This window comes from Pseudoliparis swirei, chromosome 20, assembly GCF_029220125.1.
Source record: "Pseudoliparis swirei isolate HS2019 ecotype Mariana Trench chromosome 20, NWPU_hadal_v1, whole genome shotgun sequence".
In the NCBI taxonomy this organism is placed as follows: Eukaryota; Metazoa; Chordata; class Actinopteri; order Perciformes; family Liparidae; genus Pseudoliparis; species Pseudoliparis swirei.
The window spans coordinates 18,914,428-18,936,679 of record NC_079407.1 but is presented as its reverse complement, the minus strand read 5'-3'; the positions used below and the strand labels follow the sequence as shown (position 1 = coordinate 18,936,679).

General features: G+C 41.4%; 1 protein-coding gene across 1 annotated transcript in view; it reads left to right on the top strand.

The window, feature by feature from the left end:
• igsf9ba (immunoglobulin superfamily, member 9Ba) overlaps positions 1 to 22,252 on the top strand; it is a 58,696-nt gene that overhangs the window by 16,831 nt on the left and 19,613 nt on the right. Inside the window, exons 3-11 of the mRNA XM_056440853.1 lie at positions 3,532 to 3,678; positions 9,307 to 9,458; positions 12,839 to 12,956; positions 16,404 to 16,545; positions 17,954 to 18,099; positions 19,573 to 19,715; positions 20,451 to 20,591; positions 20,698 to 20,817; positions 20,942 to 21,092. Coding sequence (XP_056296828.1) covers positions 3,532 to 3,678; positions 9,307 to 9,458; positions 12,839 to 12,956; positions 16,404 to 16,545; positions 17,954 to 18,099; positions 19,573 to 19,715; positions 20,451 to 20,591; positions 20,698 to 20,817; positions 20,942 to 21,092 — 1,260 coding nt within the window. The remainder of the gene's footprint in view (positions 1 to 3,531; positions 3,679 to 9,306; positions 9,459 to 12,838; positions 12,957 to 16,403; positions 16,546 to 17,953; positions 18,100 to 19,572; positions 19,716 to 20,450; positions 20,592 to 20,697; positions 20,818 to 20,941; positions 21,093 to 22,252) is intronic.

The following is a 22,252-nucleotide window of genomic DNA, read 5'->3' as shown; positions in this document are numbered from 1 at the left end:
CCCCGTGGGCTTTTCAAGCAGAGTCCTCACTGCAAACACGACTAATGGCAGTGACTCACTGTCGGGGAACCCTTCTTTTTGTTTTCTAGTGGCTCCTGTAGAACCTGCATTTGCTGGAGCGTTTCATTGCTTACTTTAGCCTCCTGACCGGCAGCGGGGGATGAACGACCTACGCTTCTAAAACAGCATCATGCTCAGCGTTGTTCACTCATGCTCTAGTGGGCCTCTGCCGTGTGGCGTCCAGTCCACTGCTGAGGAATGACCGGAGAACAGATGCAACATGAATATGGCCAGTCTCATTGCATAGATTAAAATGTGTTGTACATTTAATCCCTCCAACAGTGTGATAATGACGCTGGACTATACCTTATGAGATGCTCTTTGGAAGTCTCAGAGCTCGTTTGGGCGATTCCCATGGATTGTTATCACTGAACACACTGGTGAACAGACTAAATGTGATATTAGGCCACCACACAGCTGCTACCAACATGGAGTAGATGATCCATGAATGCTGAATTTACATGTTTTGTTCCTGTAATTGTGAAAACACCAACGGTATATTCATTTGAATATGTAATTCTAGATTCCTTCTTACAAATGTGTGATTTCCTTGTCTAACTTGCTGTTAAATGAGAACTTGTACATGTCTCCATGCAGGCTGAAATATATACAGCCACCTTCTCATGCAGCTACAGAATAAAGAAATTAAAACAATTACTGAATATAATATTTTTGTTCCAACTCAATCAAGGACATGTCAGTGTGTAAATATAAAATATTGTGCAGGTCTTTGTCTTTGGATGTAGTAAGTGACACTACTGGTTGTAAAATACATTTTTCACTGCATACATCCACATAGTAAGCTGTGAAAAAATGGAAGATGCTTTTAGTTCTAATTTCATGTCAGAAATATTGGGAAAACCTCAATCACATCATCACTGTCTAAAATAAATCTGATATTAATTGTAATTCACTCAGTATAGCAGATTTAAGAGATATGTTACACCACAAACTGATGATATTGATATTTGACAAGATAAAATAACCAGGCTAATGATTTGTTGTGACTACAAGGCTAGCGATGCATTAACTATCTTGGAATGATGCATGAATGTTCCCAACTTGGAATAAGACATTTTCTTGTCATGTTATTATGGGTGACCACAGAGTATTGTAATGTAATTACAGTAATGAGTGACATGAGAACGTTTTTTTTAAAATATGGAAGATTCAAAATGTCAGCTCTTTTAAAATGTATATTAGGCTGGGAAACACTTTTAAAACAAGGGATGAAAAAAAAGAAATGTGTTTACTTTCAGGTAACCATAATTAACTGTTATGAAAATGTTACGTTCACTTTTTTCAAGTTATATATCTTCCCGCTTTTAATCAGAGCTCTTTTGGACCTAAACTGCCAACATTGTCTCTTTAGATCTTTAGTGTTTCCCCTTCAAAGCTCAAACGCTGTCCTATCTAAACAAGGTTTTAGCTCATTTGTTTTCCCAGCAGACAGAACCCTGTACTGTGTAAGTGGTGTATGTCCGGGGGGGCCGTCCCTGACGTGGATACAATGCTGTTAACTCTGTGTCCAGCAGCCCTCTCTCACTCTCTAAAATGGGAGCTGAGGTTGATCCCCACCCTTCACGCCACCACCCACCACACTCAGCACTTCAATGCCCAGGCAAAAATAGACTTTTGGAAGACAGGTTACCTTTTTAAAGAATGTAGACTTTTCTCTCTTCACTCTTTGCTGCATTGATTTTCTGTCTAAAAAACAGTAAAAAAAAGCACGTCAGTGTTCCACCCCGATGACAACGACAGCAGTCCCTGGGTTTGGGTATCTATCTATTGCATTTATATACAGTGCTGGGAGAGCAATTCAACCCTCCCTCAACATTAATCGTTTGATGTAACAGTGCTTACGGAACATCTACACATCAAAGTTGGTCAAAATGATCCATCTCCGAGCACTCGTCGGAGAGCAGAAGCGAATGTTTGAGTCTGTTGGGCTGTCGGAGGCAGCCATGTGAGCAGCGTGCTGCAGGCTTGAAGACAGGCAGCTTAGCAGCTGAAGATTTCACCATGCCCGGTTTCCTCAACTTCTCTCATCCCTTGTGATTTCCTCCTTTTTTATAATTCCAATTTATCCTAAGCCTTGGAGAGAGAAAAAAAGCGAGGGGGATGGAGAAGTTTTATAAGAAGTAGATGATTTCTTTGAGGTGGTAGGCTGGTCTTTTCCCAGAGTGACATCAAATACTTAATTTAAATAAAGCTCAGGGTCTGGCTCCTAGGTAGTTTCATGCATGGATTCCAATATTGGAAGGTAGTCGTGTTTTTTTTCAAGCCACATTTATGGTTCAATAATATGATGTTTAATCTTTTACAGTTCAAACATTTTGAGGAATATGCTTATTTGCTTTTTTGCTGAGAAATAAATGAGAAGATCAATATCCATCTCATGTCAGTACATTAGATATGACTCTACAGGACTGGAAGCAGGGGGAAATGTTATTAGTGAGCATGCTGCTCACTCGTTAATATTTCTATCTTGTTACAGAACAGTTTAAAAATAATCCTGCACATCACCTCTCCACCCCCGGGAAAACCAAAAGGTGACATTTTAGTAGTTAGTTTTAGAACAGATTATATTAACAAACGAGATCTTTCAGCCACGCCAGCTGTTTCCCCTAAATGATGTGCTCGTTTACGTTAACATCATATTTAGTCTTCTTTGGACAGAGAGAGGCTTGCTGTTTCCACTTGTTTCCAACCTTTATGCCAAGCTCACCATCACCTGGCTGGAGTAATATCTGTAGACACGAGAGTGGTATGGGACACGAGAGTGGTATGGGTCTTATTTTCTAACTTAGCAAAAAGGGTAATCAGCCATTTGGTAATAATACTTTGAGTTTTGTTGGTTTCCAGCGTCTGCATGGTCGAAATGCTTCGAAATCCGGCTGATTGAAGGCTCTAAATTTCCCAATAGGTGGGAAAGCGCAGTTTGTGTTTGTCTCTGTTGTCTCTGAGAGGCTGCATGCCACCTGTCACTGCAGTGCTTGGAAAGGCTCCAGTCTACTGAACCCCCCCTAATATGAATAAGAACAAATTGCTTTGTCACACCCGACTTGGACTTTGTGCATCCAAATAGGCTTGAGCATGTACTTATTTTATTAAATAGTAGTTCAAAGTCTTGGTTTATTGAGTCGCTGTAAAGGAAATGGTAAAAGCAGAGATTCATATATTTTTTCACCTCATCCTCATAACATTCAATACTCAATATTCAGAATATACTTTATTTGTCTTTTTAATGTCTATAAAAGACAAACAATAGCATTACTTTACACCATAACTTGGAGGCTATACTGTTAAATATGTTTTATTTCATGCTGCAAGAAGAAGAAAAAAAGGTTGACATGAAGCACTTAACAGCCAGGTGAAAAAGACAATAATCGCTGGCAAAGAGCATGCAGGTGTTTTCAAAAGCAGAAAAAGACAAATGAAGTGTTTGTTGTTGTCCTCTTCTGTCTCCAGGTAGAGCCTCTCTGCACGGGAAGGCTTCCCTACAGATTGAACCAGTGCGCTCCAATGACCAAGGCTGGTACGAGTGCAGGGTCCTGATGCTGGAGCAACAGTACGACACCTTCCACAACGGCAGCTGGGTGCACCTCACAGTCAATGGTGAGTCGCCTGCGTGTGTGTGTGTGTGTGTGTGTGTGTAAGGGATAGCAATAGAAAACCTGTGTCATACACACTGAAAGGGATAGTTTGAATTTGTTAAAGTAGGGATAGGAGTATGTCTTTAAGCTCTATACAACAACTATTATAAAATAACCTAGTATTTTAGAGGACATTTTGTCCGTGGTCCTCAAGGTCAAAAGCACAAGCACAGATAAGTTGTCTATAACACCTCAATCATGAGAAGCAATTCAGTAGATACTGTAAATGTTAACGTGTATATGTAGTTTTTAGATTGAGTTGGTAATGATATTTTATTTGTTGTTTTATTAACATACAGTATAAGACTATCCATACATTACGGAAATGACAATGGACATTTTGGGGATTTTCCTGGAATTTTATAGACATGTATTTAGTTTTATTATTTTACTCTCCTTTGCTTTACATTTTAAAATTGACAAATGTTTTAAATACTTTTTCCCTGTGCTGGACGTAGAGACACAAAAGATAAAGATTCAAGTTTAAAAGTGCATAGAGGTTGACTCGTGTGTGCAAACCTCTTGTTTACTTGCTGGACTTTGACTAAAACAATCCTTTTGTCTTTTAATTCGATCTTTATTTTTCTGGTCAAATAAAATAAAGGAAATATAAATGATTCATTTTAACCCTACACGGAGCCCTTCAGACACACTGGTCCTTAAACTCCCTGGTCCAGTTATCTGCTGGTTTCAGCTGATGGTTTTCATATCAGTCCCATTTGAACAAGTGACCGTTAGACACTGTTAAACATCATTACTGAAGCTACCTTTCAAAAAAAGCTCTGGTGTAAAAAGGAATGAGAGGCTGGTTGGAAGAGAATTGATTGCGGCCTGTTTAAGGCGGTTCCGGCCGGGATCGTCTGTGATAGTCTATCAAACTGATGACCAGGCGGAAAAAAGAAAATCAGCACCTTCGCATTTCGCAGGAATGCCCCAGTGGCTCAGAGAATCCTGCAAAGTGTGTCTTCACATTGTTGCAAAGCGCCAGAGACTACAGAGACACAGACGCCTTTGTGCTTTATTTATTTTTAAGCTGTATCTGTTCAACGTGAGGAATGAATTTTAGACAATAATACGTTGCTTCATATGTTTTGCAGGAGCCGTAACCAAGTCAATGCAGCAACGGTGCAGTGAAGTAAATGCTGCACATTATTAAGTACGGCTCATCTTGTATTCCCTCGTCTAGTTACTGCAATTGGCTAATATGAAAGCCAAAATACTTTCTTAAATTAAAGCTTAACAGGTCGCTACTTCAGACAGATGAACTCTTCTGCGTTCTCAGAGAGACTTTGTGAGCAAACTATCAAACTAATTAACATGTATATTTTTGGCGCTGTGTGAAACTCATGCATATTATATTTGATCATGCATATGTTTTACAATGGATGCAATTCTGGTATTTGAATAATTATTACAGTGTATGCAAAATACTCTGTAAAGAAGCATTCAGGAAGTCCACTGCACGGCAGAATCACTTTGGAATGAAGAATGCTGATGTGTATAAATTGTTATCAATGCAGAACATATTGTTTTCTTTTGCGCTCAGCACACACATTGTAGATGGCTTTCTGCAATGCGTCCCGTGTGTAGCGCATCCACGTTGACATGAGCGTCTCATTGTGTGCATTTCTAAGCCTCTGAATGAGGCCCGTCTCCTGGTTGAAGAGTTTATAGGTCCGACTCCGCCGTCACCTGCACACTAGTGATATTTGGAGTTTGGGAACGTCTGTGGGCGTGCATGTGGGCGCGTGTGTGTGCGCATCAATGTCTTGTTGTGTAGGCAGACTGCATCTGTGTAGCTTTCCTCATCAGTATTCATTCTTTACTTCAACTGCTCCATCCCTCTTCTGCTGCTGTCTTCTCCTGTCAGGCCTCTCAACAGGAACTGAGCGCTCTGGGTTGTAGCAGAACGAATAATATCCCTGAATGTCATTTTATACTATATTTGGCGTATTAAGTGATGGCATTTTACATGACCTTGTGTATGTTATGTGTCCAGCTGTAACGTTCCCCTCCACACATGCATATATGCTGTCTTGGGGAAGATGTGTTTAACTGGTAGAAATATTTAGTTTCTATTTTATTTTTTAACTCAGACAATTCATGGAAACACCTGAAGTAGCAGTTGTTCCAGAGTGCAGATCGCCAATAAGGCAATTCATATGAAGACTTTATGCTCCTGTTGTCCTCTAAAGGGGTGTCTGTGAGGGAAGCAGGTGCCATTTTTGTCTGGCCTCCACACAGACATTAAGGGCACCCACTTCCTTTGGCTGTTGGTATTTGCATACACTCCTCCTTTGAGTTCCTGTGTGCTGGCCTTAACTTCCTGCCAAGCGGACAGGGAATGGGTGCCCACTCAGTGGCAGGTGTCAGATGGCAAGGCCTTCTGCCCGAAAAAAACCCACGAAGGCCACTCTCCATTTCCTGCCCTTCCTCCTCTCCTCTCTCGTCTCTCGGCCTGTGTGTTCCTTCTCTTTCAAGCATCAGCAAGTTTTCCAGGAATGGGAACTAGACCAGACTAGCGTTTTAAAAAATATTTTAAGTGAACCATCTACACTAAAACATATAGAAAACACAGACCCTGCTGCTGTGTCACTGTTAGTGATGGGCTGGCATTTAGGATCCATTTGGACCTCATTTGCCCACCAGCTCCATATATCCCTCATGTGTGTCTGCCCTTGTCGGTCACTAATGGGCCCATCGTGGCTACAAATGGAGTCCATGTGAATAACCACCCTCAGGCACATGTGGGACCCAAAGATGCAGACTTAAATAATAAGTGGACATTTTTTTCTTCACATTCATCCAAAAATTGCTCACATGGGTCCGCCCAATAGGAACCCAGAACACATAATGCAATGATATTGTTTTGTCTGATCCCAGAATGAGAGAAAGGTAGAATCTATTTACTCCAAAGAATAATAATGGAGATTCTGTTGACTACCTTGAGTATTGTGACATTAGAAGAGGAAAGTCTCCTTGAAAGGCCTCTTCCTTCTCCTTGCAACAGTTTACAATGTTACACGTTTAAGGGTGCCGATATGAAATTAATAAAAAAAATGTATACCCTATGTAGCCGTATTCTCATAAAAGCAGAGACAAGAAAACAAAGACCAAGCAAGGGAATAAAATGACAGACACACTTACGTTTGCAAATAATTGGCTTTAAAAGCCAACCGGACCCTCGGTCTTAACTGTAGCTTTCAGTTGTGCTGCGTAGTCGAGTTGACAAAGAAAAGCAGTGAGGGAGGTTCACGTATCTTTTGATGTATTTAGAGGATGAAGAGTTGCAGTAAGTAGAGCGAGACTGTTTTTGGAGAGCAACTCCCAGGTTTCAGAGCCACAGTGGCACTTCCTCTGTGGCGAGCTGTAGCTGATGGTGTGAAACAACTCCCAGGTGGACCAATATACCGGCTGTTGTCAACGCCATGTGTGCCACATATTTCCTGCCAACTGATGCTTAATCCCCCGAGAAAAATATGAATCTGAATGAAAATGAATACCAGCACTTCATGGTGGAAGAGGTAGTCTAATTCTTTAAGCAAGTAAAAGTACCAGAAGCACAATGTGAAATACGACATAACAATTCAATGTTCTGCCTTCAAATGTACTTAATATCCGGTAGATTGACTTAAAATTAGTGCTGTGAAAAATAACGACAAAGTACAAAAAAGGGGCAGGCAGAGGATCGGCGGTCAGGGCAGGCAGGCAGGCAGGGTCAGAACAGGCAGAATACACACTAGCAACACGAAGGACAGGACTACGGACAAAAGAGAACAATCCAGCAAGAGACAAGTAAAAGACCGGCACAATATATAGGGGGGGAAACAGGTGTACGACATGAGACAGTAACGAGACGAGAGGGGCTGAGGGCAGGTGCAGGGAATGAAACAATCAAGGAGACAGGAGTGGCTGAGGGCAGGTAAGGGGAATGAAACAATCAAGGAGAAAGGAGACACAGAGAAGAAACAGAGGAGACACAGAGGAGACACAGAACAGAGCCGTACAGTAGCAGTTGATAACTGGTGTCGATGTACTCAGCAAGGTCTGTACTGGTAGTTCACAAAGGTGTTTTGAGAAAGTGTGAGTCACAGATAAAATGAGAGGTCATGCAGCTAAAACTGGCAACCCAAAATATTATGCTTGTATTATATTATGTTTGCTGCAGAAGAATGTGAGATTAGCCGTGGACAAACAGATTTGCCCACTCACTCACACACACACACACACACACACACACACAGTTTTAATGGTTGAGATTAGAAAATCAATCCTAGCGAACAACTTCAAAGACATCGGAAATGTGACAAGAATCCCGACTCAGCAAGTGGTCATGAGCCATAAATGTGGAGAACCACTTGTGTAATCTTAATGCAGTGTATTGTATTTCAAGGGTTTTTACATCAAATGTTGAATTGAAAGTAACTTTTTGTGAATGCTGTTTAATAAATGTGTTAAAAAGTACAATAGCTACATAATAAGGATTGGTCAAATCTACCCACTGAGAATTAATAAAGTGTCTTCAGGTAAAGGCACACACTGGTAGTGAACCAAGTTGCCTGTTGATAACTGTAATGATGCATTTACGATCCGTTTAATATTGCTGTTGACCCGTCAACTCCACAAGCAAAATATATAAACCAGTCATGCATTTTATCTTCATTAATCTACTGTGCCATTTTATGTAATGAGTGTTAGAGAGTGAGAGGGCAGTATGGACGGGCAGATGTCTAAATGTGCTAATTGGACGATGTGTCCGACCCATGACAGGTGCTAGTATGCATTCTGAAGCATGGGAGCACTCCCAGCGGCAAGCAGTGACCCACTTGCATAGCAATGCCTTTTTTCTCTTTAACTAAACACTATTTCTAATCAAAATATTGTGTTGAAACACTGAGAGCAGCTGGCGGAGAAAACTACACTTCATTGGCCTGCGGTCGCTGGTGAAGAGCTCCCTCGTGGCTGTTAGTGATGCGAAGAAATATCAGGTGGAAATGCACTGATGCCACTAAATGCTTTCTTGGGCTTTTCAAAAATAAATGGCAACACAGACGGACGAATGCCATCTTCACTGTGTCCCTGTTCACTCGGGTGTATCGCGGTTACAGAAAACTGTGGCCTTCCCTGCTGTCTCAGCAATATCTGTGTCATGCATGTCATACGCGACTTGAATATTGCTGGCCAATATCGCCGGTACCACAACGTAAGAAAATCCTCTGTGCCACAAAAAAACATTTTCCATATAGACACACTATTATAAAAGAAGTCCGTACAATAGCCGTTTGGAAAAGTCATTGGTTTGGAGGCATTTGGTCAGAAGCTAAATGATTGCACATTAAAGTGTTGCCCTGATGAAGCTGTCAGTTAATGCATCTCAAAAGTCATTAGGATTCCTCCTGTAACACCGTGAGTGCCTGTTCAAAGATTTAGAGCGATCCATTCAATAATTGTTGAGACAATTCGCTGCCATTCATGGAGCTACTAGTGTGGATAAAATCTATGCAAGGCTACGACCCGACACAACAGGCAAGTTGTTGTACTTCAGATTGTGTTGCTTTTGTAATGATTCCTGCTCTCACTTTCTCCACAGCCCCACCTTCATTTACAGCGACACCGCCACAGTATGTCGAGGCGAAGGAAGGGGGAAGCACTCAGCTCAGCTGCTCTGCCCAGGGAAATCCAAAACCAATAATCAGCTGGCTGAGGGAAGGGGAGGAGCTTGCGACCGATGCAAAATATTCGGTAAGAATGAGGATAATAGGGCATTATTATTCGTACACATATAGAAGCAGGGTTTGTTCACACATGGTGTCAGTCGCTGAGTCTATCTGTGCTGGAAGTATGTTATGGACTATGTCTCATCCACTAATATCAACTTGTTCTGTTTCATGTGCTGCAAAAAAAATCCCATTGCTTTGTAATAACATCTCAACAAATGCCTCAGGGAGTGAAATCAGTGATGCCTCGGCTTTAGTTTAGGATATTTCGCAGGTCAAGAGAAAGACAATTCCTCAATGACATACAACAGTTTCACACTGATTTATGTATATATTTTGTGTTGACAACAAGCCCAACATTTTGAACCTTTGAATCATGTCAACAATGGTAAGACTGGCAGCGCACCTCATGTTCCAGAGAACCCTTTTGTTGGTTGGTAATGCACAATTTTTCTGTCACGGCCCTAAATGTAGTTTGATGCAAGCAAAATCTCTCAAGCTGCATAAACCATCAACAATAAAACATCAGATGGGACAGCGTTTCAGTACAGATGACTCAGAAACAACACAAGCTTCAGAGGACGACGATTCATCACATCTTGACTAAAAGGTGCAAAGGTGCCGACATAACATGGTGTTGAATATGTATAACGGGTACAAGGGCATTAAAATACTTTTTTTTTTAAAAAGGGTTTGGAAATATATTCAGGAAACTTTTTGAAAGGTGGAGGCCTCCTTCATCTTTCTGCACGCCTTCACGTTCTCATATGACACTGATGTTGCAGTCTGCTGCGATCGCCTCTTTACGGCTGCCCGTGTGGTACAGGAAGTGTCGGAGTATAGAGGAGTGTCTGTGAAGGACCTCTTCTTCCTTACTCGAGCATTTTTCCTTTCAGTCGCCTCTTTTTAACACCATCCCCTCAGTAAATTAGGCAACCTGATTGATGCATTATTCATCTCCTTCGTCCAGACACCCTGTCACCCTAAAAATCCAAATAAATATTGCTAGTGAGAGCCCAATGCCATACTTTACTACTTTCCCCGTAATATACTACGGAAATATACAAAGCAGAGCACTTATCAGCTGTCGTCTACATTTGGCTGCTCAAAGTTTATGTTCTCAAACTCTGAGGAGTCTCCTTTAAAAGCGTTTGTGTTTATGCCTGCCAGGGTGAATTTGCTCACCCACATTCTCAGATCCATGGAGACGTCATGGAGAAAGGCAGGAATGTTACAGACAGAGAGGAGTCCTTCATCCCATCATCTATCTCCTCTCTTTACTTTATTGCTTTATTTATTTGCAGGGACAAAAAAAGGGCCCCTAAACAAAGACACTAAACAAAACAGAAGTGCAGCAGAGGATAGAAACCAGAGGTGCATTATAAGGGTCTTCTCCAAAGTGCACTCAAGTGACAGGAAAACAACAGCATCATTCTTGCTGTGTCAGTATCCACAATCTGTCTCTATGGATGTGTCGGTGAAGTGGGACACAACTTGAGATCCTGCCTTCATCTCATGCCTATTCTTGAATCTTGTCCTCTTCACCTTGAATCGAGTACATCTGGGGCAGAGAGTGCATGTGCATGCCTGTGCTGTAGCAGTGCAATGATTTGATTTTAATCGATTCAGTGCAAGATAAAATACCCGTATGAAAAAAGAAAAGAAAAGTGTAACTATGGGTTCAGACAGAAGGAATTTTAAAGGACTGCACACAAAGTTGATGGGTGAAGGGACATTTTACGTAACCACTCCAGGGCTCGCAGCCTGATGAGACGGTGGGACTGGAGGGCAAAACAAGCGCCGCTCAATCTGCTTCATAAACATACAGAGAGGAGAGGGAATAACAAAGAACTGCTGGCTGGCTTACAGCTAACGTATGTACACTTGGAACATTCAATGTTTGGGGCGAATCAACATGTACTGTACAAACACTCCAGGGGTCAGATTTGCACAAAAGATGTGACGGTTGGGAGCCACTGAGCACGGAGCAACGTGTTCTCCTTGTACTTCTATGCGTGTGAACCTCAACCAATGTGGAAATGTGGGTTTCATTCAGTCTTTTACAACAAACTCGCAACAACAAATCAAGGCAGCGGTGGGCCAGGAAGTTTATTTGAGATAATTGTACAGTTTTGTGGTGAAACAGCGGGAAGATCATTGTTGTACTTTTTAGCCTCAAGAATGAGCCTGACAGTCAGATGCAGAACAAGCAAAAGACAAGTTAATGTTCGCTAATGAGCAAACTGCTTGTTGTTAGTATGCGACCATCAGAAATGCTTCGCTCTCCAGTCGGTCCTCACCGTGAGGCGAACTTTCTCCTTGCTTTTTATTGAAACCACCTTTTTACATTTTAGCTTTACAACCCCAAGTTTATGAATTGTAAAAAAGAGTCAACAGACACAAAACACACAATAGCTCAAGGATGTACTGAAAGGCAGAACCTCAGCCTCTAATGAGAGCGGCTCAGTCAAAGTGACTGGGATGTGAAGAAACAGAAAACATGCCGAAGAAGGCAGACAGTAGTCAATGCAAGCATGTCATTACAATTCAGACACTTTTCATACATTTTAATCCTCCCCAACTTTTAAAATCAATACAAACTGATTTCCAAGTCTTAAATCGGTGCTTCCCAACACATCAGTGTTTGGTTAACACTCGTAGCGCCCGCATGCCACACATGTTGTGTGTTACGCAGCAGTGATGAACAAAGTGTTATCTTGTGATGATGATGATACGGGTTTGCCAAACAGACTGACACAAGTTAAATGTCTGTCGCGTTGATCATCTCGCAGCATCTCTGGGCCATAAAACATTTGAAAGGCAGATGAATAGGAATGATTCTGCAGGCGTAGCAGATTCCCCCCTCAGCTGCATGAATGGATCGACTACAGCTGTGTGTGACTTGAATGGACAGAGCCTCTTGCAACCTGTTGCATAATTTATAAGGTTTTTTTTCTATTAGGTTTGGTTAATGTGTTTCTTCACCACTTATTGCTTCTCATCACTTGCTGCACATGGGGACACACAGCAACATGCAGTTGGGCGTTTCCAAGGTTACAACATGCCCCAATCGTCCCCGGAGTAAATTAAAGTGTTTGATGTATCTAGCGTACTTAAAGCGTTGGGGGTGTTGTAAGTCTTTGATCAATATTGGAATGTAACTTAGTACATTTACTGAAGGACAACTTTGAGGTATCTGCATCTTTTATTTATGCAACTTAACTTCTGCTCCATTGCTTTCAGTGGAAAACAATCTTCTTTGTGTTGCAGTTTCCATAAGTTTGAACATTTCGGACAAAAAAAACAACCTCTCGTTTGAATATGTCCACCATCCATGTGTCGGACAGCCTGATACTTGCTGTCTATCACATGATTGTAATGTTTTGTTCCACCATGTAATCACAGTTACATGACGGCAGTCTAACCATCCTCGGCATCAATAGAGATGACAGAGGGGCGTACACATGCCGAGCCTACAGTGACCAGGGAGAGGTGCTCCACACGACCCGTCTGCTGGTTCAAGGTACCGTACCCACACACGAATCACACTTGGAGAGGCCCACATTAGATTGTATTAATGAGTGACGTGTTGTTGACAAATGTATTTTCCCTGAGCGCTAGAATTGCAAATGAGAAAACATGTTTCTTAGTTTCTACCTAATGCCATATTTATATATTGCATTTGTATCACTTACGTATTTGTATTATTTATACTTGAAGGCATTAACTGAAGCATAATTTGAAAGCTATGCATGCACCTCTCTTGTGAACTGATGTATGTAACATAACTTCTGAGTCTGTATCAGTCGGTCAATAACTCAGTCTGGGGCTTGTGTGTCCATGTGTGTGTGTGCTCTTGTGCACCCCCATGTGTGTACAACAGGATCTGTCCGTGAGAGCGTCACTGTCTGTCTGCAGTCCATTAACTAGGCTCTCTGCTCGACACAGATCGGATAGATGCTGGTGATACCTGCCTCCAGTTCTCTCTGGCAGTCTCCTGATGCAGGGAGTTAGTTACTCGTGTGTATTTAACAAGCAGCTGAGCGTCTTGCTTTTATGGTCCAGTTACCGTAAGGTCTGTTTTAATGCTCGACTTCTGTAGGTGGAACACAGAGCTCTACCTCCGGTACAGTTAATGCATGTGCACTTTCACTGCAAACACAAATTACAAAATCATTGTGTTGTAATTTGGTGGATAGTGTAACCAGTGGTGCATGTGATGCAAATACATTAAGTCTCCAGGCCTCCAGTGAAGCAGCTGATACTGCGATGCCCATTCCTTCAACCACAACACACTGGAGGCTTCCATCATATCAAAACCTCCCAATATAAAGCAGACCATACAAGAGCTCTGCAACTGAAACATCAAATTATGTTGTTGCTCAAACCTCGTCTAATAGATGATACGATACAGCTGTAAACTGTCTTTACATCCTACGTATCAGTCTATTGTTGTCGTCAATGTTGTAAATGATTGAGAAATGTATTGTATGACGTATGAGTAGTATGACCAATGGGGAAAACATTTCTAAGATCAAATATAAATATTTCTTTAAATAAATTGGATAATTACGAAATGATGTCGTGGTGTTCCAGAAAAGAAGAAGTATTATTTCAAGAATATAGTGTTATTAGAGAGAGAGAAAGAGTAAGAACAATATTCTTCTGGGTTTGTTTATATACATTGTAAAACAGAACTCCATACATTTGAATAAAACTGTATCCAGCATCAGACAATACCAAAATACATGTTACAGGGTTCATTCTTTAGTCTGGCTTTTTTTGCTTAATAAGATACCATTAGATAAGATACACCTTTATAGATCGCCAGAGGGGAAATTCTGGTGTTGCAGCACCATAAGGACTAAAACAGAGAAAGTAAAACATAAAATAAATAATAATGAGAAGTATCTGAGATATATATATTTTCAAAATAGCACAAACACTCTTATATACAATGTATTTTAGACCACTCACTGTGCATGCACACACACACACATATGTGTATACAGGACTGTCTCAGAAAATTAGAATATTGTGATGAAGTTCTTTATTTTCTGTAATGCAATTAAAAAAACAAAAATGTCATGCATTCTGGATTCATTACAAATCAACTGAAATATTGCAAGCCTTTTATTCTGATTTATTGCTGATTATGGCTTACAGCTTAAGAAAACTCAAATATCCTATCTCTAAATATTAGAATATCATGAAAAAGTATACTAGTAGGGTATTAAACAAATCACTTGAATTGTCTAATTAACTCGAAACACCTGCAAGGGTTTCCTGAGCCTTGACAAACACTCAGCTGTTATAAATCTTTTTTTACTTGGTCTGACGAAATATTAAAATTTTATGAGATAGGATTTTAGAGTTTTCTTAAGCTGTAAGCCATAATCAGCAATATTAAAAGAATAAAAGGCTTGCAATATTTCAGTTGATTTGTAATGAATCCAGAATGTATGACATTTTTGGTTTTTTAATTGCATTACAGAAAATAAAGAACTTTATCACAATATTCTAATTTTCTGAGACAGTCCTGTATATATATATATAAATATATCTAAATATATACTGTATATTTATAAATAGTGTCATATTTCACCTTATCAGGGTATGAATTGCTTAAAACACGATAGAAATATAATGTTAGATATGTTTAGTTTAGTTGAAATTTTTTGTTTGAAAAGCAATGACGGATAAAATGCGGGGTATGATTAAAACTCAGAGCAATAACAACCACATGTCTGAGGAGTCATGATTTTCACTGCCGTGATCTGTTTTTAATTGTTATGTGAGACACCCGCACAGTGTTGTCAGCACACCCACCTGATGCATTAAAGCTGTGCACACGGTGAGGACAATAACCAGGAGGCTTGTATCTGGGCCCACTCATAAAAGACAGCTAGCTACCTTTCATGGCTTCTGCTGTTTTATTGAGAGTTCCGAGAAAACCTGTAGCACCTCGGGGGATACAAAGGTTACAATGTGAGGCATGCGTAAGCTCCAACACTGACTATTAAGGTTACAGAAACTGCTTGCTCATTTATTTTGCATCTGACTGTGGTGATATATTGTAAATAATATATTGTGTCCTTTTTCTCAATCGGTTCCTGGAAAACAATCCCAAAGTGTAAACAGCGTAGGGCTGCATATGACTCCATGGGATAAAAAAAAAAGGGTTTAATAGTACTCGTTCTCTCTACCGTCATCTCAATCGACAATACGATAACATATTATTCCATCAAGTATTTGTTTATATGATAATTGCAGGTAGATTTTGAAATGAAAGTTCAGTCAGGGACGAGTTGCATCCAGAGTGATACTTCAGCTGCATAACAATAGCAGATATATCGATCGTTTCACTCAAAAAGGAGGCTGGTGCAACGTTGGATCTGATCCATCTGATCATGGAGAGGACGAGTCTCTTTGAGCATCTTTCAGCCATTGTTTTAGTTTTATGGCCCAACACTTAACTGTCCACTCTCACAGCTCTCAGCAAGGTTTTTTGGGGGGACAGCAAGGATCCATTCATGGTGAAAGCTCCAAACCAGCTTTGAGTGATAGAAAACAAATAGACAACAACAACAACAACAACTGTAAGAGCCAAATGTTGTGTAGGTACATGTATGTTTTATGTACACACTGGGTGGCGCTGTTGAAGGTATTTTGTATACCTATATTAATCACCATATAATTGGCGACGGGAGGTGTTTTGACCCGGAATGGGAACAAGGTTTTGACCGCATCGCGGTGAACTTGTAGTCTGTTTTGTACCGGACTTCACACCATTAAAACCTATCAATAACATTCAGAGTGTCGGAGGCAATTTGTCGGAAACGAACAGCAAGCAAAAGAAGACCAGAGCGCGTCAAACATCAAGCCGGAGGAACCAAAATGCCTCCGTAGCCCAAGTAAAGGACAGGGCTCCTTTAACAACAACTAAAACACTTGTGTCTGCTTCTCCTAGGGCCTCCATACATCGTCTCTCCACCAGAAAATCTCACAGTAAACATATCCCAGAATGCACTCTTCACCTGCCAAGCGGAGTCGTATCCTGGCAACCTTACCTACACCTGGTACTGGGAAGAGGATAACGTCTACTTCAAGAAGTAAAGTTATGATCAAGTTCTGCTCTGTTATGTAACTGCAGGGAATAATCTTAGTTCAGCATTCGGGTTAAGACTTAACGGCCTCTTTCTTACTGGGACATTTAACTCGCCGCCACGATTTGCATTCATCCCAAAGCTTTAAAGATGTGAAAGTGACAATGTGTGTGTCCTTGTGGTGCCTTTTGAGAGTGTGTGTGTGTGTGGGCCGGTGTCCTGTCCTCTAGGGCCTCAGTGGGGGTCTGTCTGGACAGTGCCAGGCGAGTTAGTGCGCTCACATGACTCAGCGCTGGTCTTTAGAACCTGAGCAGTTTTACAGCGAGCAAGTGACAGACAGAACAAGTGGGACGGAGGAACAAGTGAACAGGAGTTTGAGTGGCAGTGAAAACAAGTGTCTGAAAGACTTCCACAGAAGAAGTGCACTGATGTGCCCCATCTCATTTTAAACAGCCTTCAGGCGTCCATCTTCATTTCTGAATTTTTTTTGCGCGATGAATAAGATAAGGAAGTTTATACGGTATAAATACGGGAGTAGTAGTTTAAGAAGTGAGCAGAGAGACGGCTGAACAAGACGAAAACTTTAAGGAGACAACAACATTTCCAAAGTAATGGAAATGAACATAATATAATTAAATCTAAGTCTAATCTTATCCTATCTTGTACTAATAATTCATTTGTTATATATGCATACAAAAATAAGCTCCTAGCTAAAGGCAGGAGGTAGCTCTTATTTTATGTTGTGACTGATGGCTTTATTAAAGGTCAATACATTATAAACTAATACTTTCCAGATCAATTATTTAGCCATTCATAGGACCAGTAGTTGGGTTTCCAAGTAGTAACACATATATTTGGTATCAATGTAGTTATACCTGTTGGTAAACCATTAATAAATGATGAATTAATGTGGATCCATTCATATGGTCCAAACAATCAAAAAGCTTAATAAAACAATGATTTTATTAATTGATCTGTAAATCATAAACCCTTAATAAAAGTGGTTCGTCTTAAAAAGTGTTGCTATTTCATTTCATGACATATTCAGTTTGAGCTCCAATTCTGTTCCATGATCAAATTGTTTCCCTGTGTGGAAAAGGTTTGGCTCCATTTAAATAAACAGAATATGTGCTCCATCATGACGGTGTTTAATTTCAAATGGTGTCAAAGGGGGAAACAAGAAGGCTGTCCATGATACATTTGGCGATGAGGCAATGAGCAGATGTATTTGAATCTCTTGCTCTGCACTGTGTTCCTCCTCTCAGAGCCGGATGCTGTTTGACTCTCTGCTGCTCTCTCATGGCACCTCAATGCAATTCAGCAAAGAAAAGGAGATGTGTGCCTTTCTCTGTTGGTGTGTTTCAGTAACACGGTGCGTGCCAAAATGTGTGTGTGTGTGTGTGTCTTCCTGCAGTGATCTGAAGCTCCGAGTGCGCATTCTCATCGACGGCACCCTTATCATCTTCCGGGTCAAGCCGGAGGATGCAGGGAAATACACCTGCAGTCCGAGCAACAGTCTCGGCATCTCACCCTCTGCGTCGGCCGACCTGACTGTTCAGTGTGAGTATTACCGTGGCAACTAAGTGGACGGGGGAGGGGCGGGGAGACGGTACAGCGAGCTGTATGAGGAGGAGAAGGGAACAGCAGCAGCAGCAATATGGAGGCTGCTGTGTTCTTTGGCAGCGCTGCTCTACCACTGTAATGCAAAGTAACCTTCTTTCATTTCAAGGTCAGACGTGACAGAGGGTCACACGGTTGGTTTTGACGGAGCCCCTTTGACCATTTTCATAGTCTTAGTGAATATATTTCTATCTATTCCGACTACAGCCTCATTCCTGTGCACAAAGATGGAGATGGGCTCGTCTTCAGACTCTATTTGTCCTCATCTCTTTTGAATCGAGCTGCTCAAAATATGAAACATGTGACCTTCGTGTTCAGCAGCTCTGACCGATGAGAGAGAGAAATGCCACTCCTGGCCACCTGACTGTTTCATCATCATGCCCTTGTGTGTCGAGGCAATTTGCTCCCACGTTGCTGCTGGTCATTGATTGCTACAGTATGAGAGAGAGATCCCGGTTCTTCACAGGCACTTCAGGCACTGATTTCATCACTTGCCTTAAATACCCCAGATCATAATGTAACCAGTTTCCTGGATGCCAAACGTAATCTGGGTCTATATTTATCAAACATCTCAGAATCACCAGGAACTATGTTGAAAGTTATCCGAGGACTAAATATGCTCAAAGTTTCAGCAAGGATAAGGACTACTTTTAGATGGAGTGTGATTAAATATTCAACCATAGTAAAATTAAAATGATAAAAAACAGCTCCCCCTTTTTATATGTTGTATGTGTCGAGGCAAATCTCTTTCCTAACTTTCATTCGTTTTTATCTCTCATGTACATCTTGGGAAATACACTGTAACAATATGGACACATCTCTCAAACAATATAGCCCTGTTGTTATTATTAATGAATACAAGATAACAACTAGAACAGGCACTCGGTAGAGCGCATACCTTCGCATATCACAAGATTGGGCATTGAATTATGAACATTTTGGCATTAGTTGCATGCCAATTGGATATAAATTGACCGAGCTATGGTAAAAAGAAGATTTTGACCTTTTCATGACCTTGACCTTTGACCCGATCGATCCCAAAATCTAATCAAATGGTCCCCGGATAATAACCAATCATCCCACCAAATTGCATGCGATTCAAGAGGATGTTGACCTTTTCATGACCTTGACCTTTGACCCGATCGATCCCAAAATCTAATCAAATGGTCCCCGGATAATAACCAATCATCCCACCAAATTTCATGCGATTCGGTTTAAAACTTTTTTTGTTACGCGAATAACACGCATACAAATAAATAAATAAATAAATACACGGCGATCAAAACATAACCTTCCGCATTTTCAATGCGAAGGTAATTAGCTGGATGTACGACTTAAGCAATACACAAAATGTAATTGTTTTGGTTTACATTGTCTCGCATCTCTGAACACTGATCCTTCCTTCCCGTCCAGACCCTGCCCGAGTGATCAACATGCCCGCGATCATCTACGTCCCACGGAAACTACCTGGCCTCATTCGCTGCCCGGTGGACGCCAACCCACCTGTGACATTAGTGAAGTGGGAGAAAGACGGCTATCCCCTCAGAGTGGAGAAGGTCAGTGCACGGGCCTGCGACTAGTCCTGTACACGATTACATTTAAGTTGGCATCTGCGTGTCGGATTTAGAGGAATCTATTGGCTGAAATGGAATATAATATTGCTAAGTGTTTTCATTCGTGTATAATCACCTGCAAATAAGAATGCTTGGGTTTTCTTTACCTTAGAATGAGCCATTTACATCGACATACGGAGCGGGTCCTCTTCATGGAGTCCGCGATGTTGTTTCAGGAGCAAAGATCAGACAGACATGTTTTGTTGTCGTCACCCTTGGGACACAGGGGAAGTTTCAGTTGGTCGGATTCTGGATGTTTAAGTCGCCCTAATTAGCATTTTTAGCAGTATAAAAACATTTAACAAATGGTTTATATCACAATATAAGAGTGTGTTAATGCAGAGTATGTATTGACTTCTTCCATCAATATATGTTTTACGATTACAACTGCATTACGATACTGTCATGGGTGCCACCGGAGGAGTTCAAGTTGTTGACACATATGTTAATAAAGACTTCTATTTGCTACCAACTACTTTATATACAATTATTAGCAACTATTATCAGGTTTGTTTAATTTTCAAATTGTTTCGAAGTGCCAAGTATATAAAGTATCGACACAGAGCTTTGTATTTGTCTACTCTCTGATCTGCTGTCACTGAGGTCACACAATATGAAGACGGGCCTTCATTACGTAAGCATTAACTTGATAATTTCCGATGGTACCTTGTCTTGTAGTACCCTGGTTGGAGCCTGACACCAGACGGAAGTATCCGGGTGGAGGAGGCCACAGAAGACTCCCTGGGCACCTACACCTGTACGCCTTACAACGCCCTGGGTACCATGGGCATGTCCCCCCCTGCCAATTTGGTGCTAAAGGTAAATCACTCATCGCTGGTTTGCTTCTGTCTGCTGCAAGTCTAAGCGTACACTGATGCGCCAAGAAGTCCTCATGATGGGTCTGGTGTTTGTGTGTTTCCTCTAGGATCCCCCGTACTTTAACGTGAGACCTGGGGGGGAGTACCGTCAGGAGTCTGGGAGAGAGCTTGTTATCCCCTGTGCTGCCTCTGGAGACCCTGACATACCAGCCATCAACTGGAGAAAGGTTCAGTAGAAAAACACACCATAACAAACCTCCTCGTAAATGATCTTCTGCACTTGTTTTTATGCGCTGAAATGTTTGTTTCCACTTCTTAACCATGTCGCTGTAATTTCCATGTCCATTGAAGGTGGGGAAGCCAAGCAAGAGTAAGCACAACATCCTACCCAGTGGCAGCTTACAGTTTCTGTCTCTCAGCAAGGAGGACCACGGAGAATGGGAGTGTGTAGCCACCAATGTGGTCACAAGCATCACTGCCAGCACACGTATCCTAGTCATCGGTACAAACAATCTGCACAGTGCTCTCAGCTTATCAGAGCTTGCTTAATGTCCTCAACCAACTGACCTGTCAAAGTTGTTTTGAGTTCATTGTGATCACACTTTGCTGTGTGTGTATTGAGTGTTTTGCACAATAAGATTCTCATCCCCCGAACACCTTGCCTCTGTCAAGTTTCCCCTTGGGCATCATTCAACTTCCGTTAATCTCTGTAATAGCTTTATTCTGTTAATTCCAATGTCCTGAATCTGTAACGACAGTGTGATATCCACCCATCTACTACAGCCTTTGTCTGTTGAGTCAATGGGCCATGGACATCTTTTCCCTCTTGGATAAATTGACTGAAGTGTCGACAAAGGCAGGCAGGGTTATGAAGTTTAAACAGGGCTGTGAAGGTCCTGATGGATAGAGATTACATTGTTATTCACTCAAAAGTATCTGGTTTTGGTGCAGAAAACCCTAAAACTGAAGATTGCAGAAAGTATTCTCTAGCTCCGTTAATGCAAGTTGCAGTGTTCATATTTTAATAACTAATCGTGGTGGGAATGAATCATGTAGAATATATATATATATATGCACAGCAATGAGAGGCACAATAATGTATGTGTGTTCTGGGGATGGCTAGTGCTGCATTCTGTGCACTCACTATACACACACCTGCTCTTCCCTGTGGAAATATTTATTAGATTTGTTACGTTTTTTTCCTTTCAGGCGGTAGTCAAGACTTTTTTAAATAAATACTTACACAACTCTTCATGTTAAGTATGAAACCGTTGACCCCTGCAGGCTAGAAAGATGTATGTATTTAGTATAGGCTCCAGATGCTGGAGGATTGGTTATGCTATGGTGGCGGCTCTACCTACGTGCCACCAGCTCTCAGCCGACAGGTGTCGCAGACAGCTGTGGCCCTCAGACCAGGAGAAGTAACTGGCTTCAGGCCACGTGGCACAGCTGTTACGTGGGTGGGATGAGCAGAGCTGCAGACGACGCTGCTGCTCTTGAACCTGACCTTACCCTCACTCCCTTAGCCAGCATCACATTATTACAGCAAGACGACGCACGATGCAGCACAGCATTTTTCAGGGGCACCAAAGTGCTCCTCAATTGACTTGCAATTGGTGCATTATATCGAACTCAATCGGTAGGGTTGACTTTAATTGACCA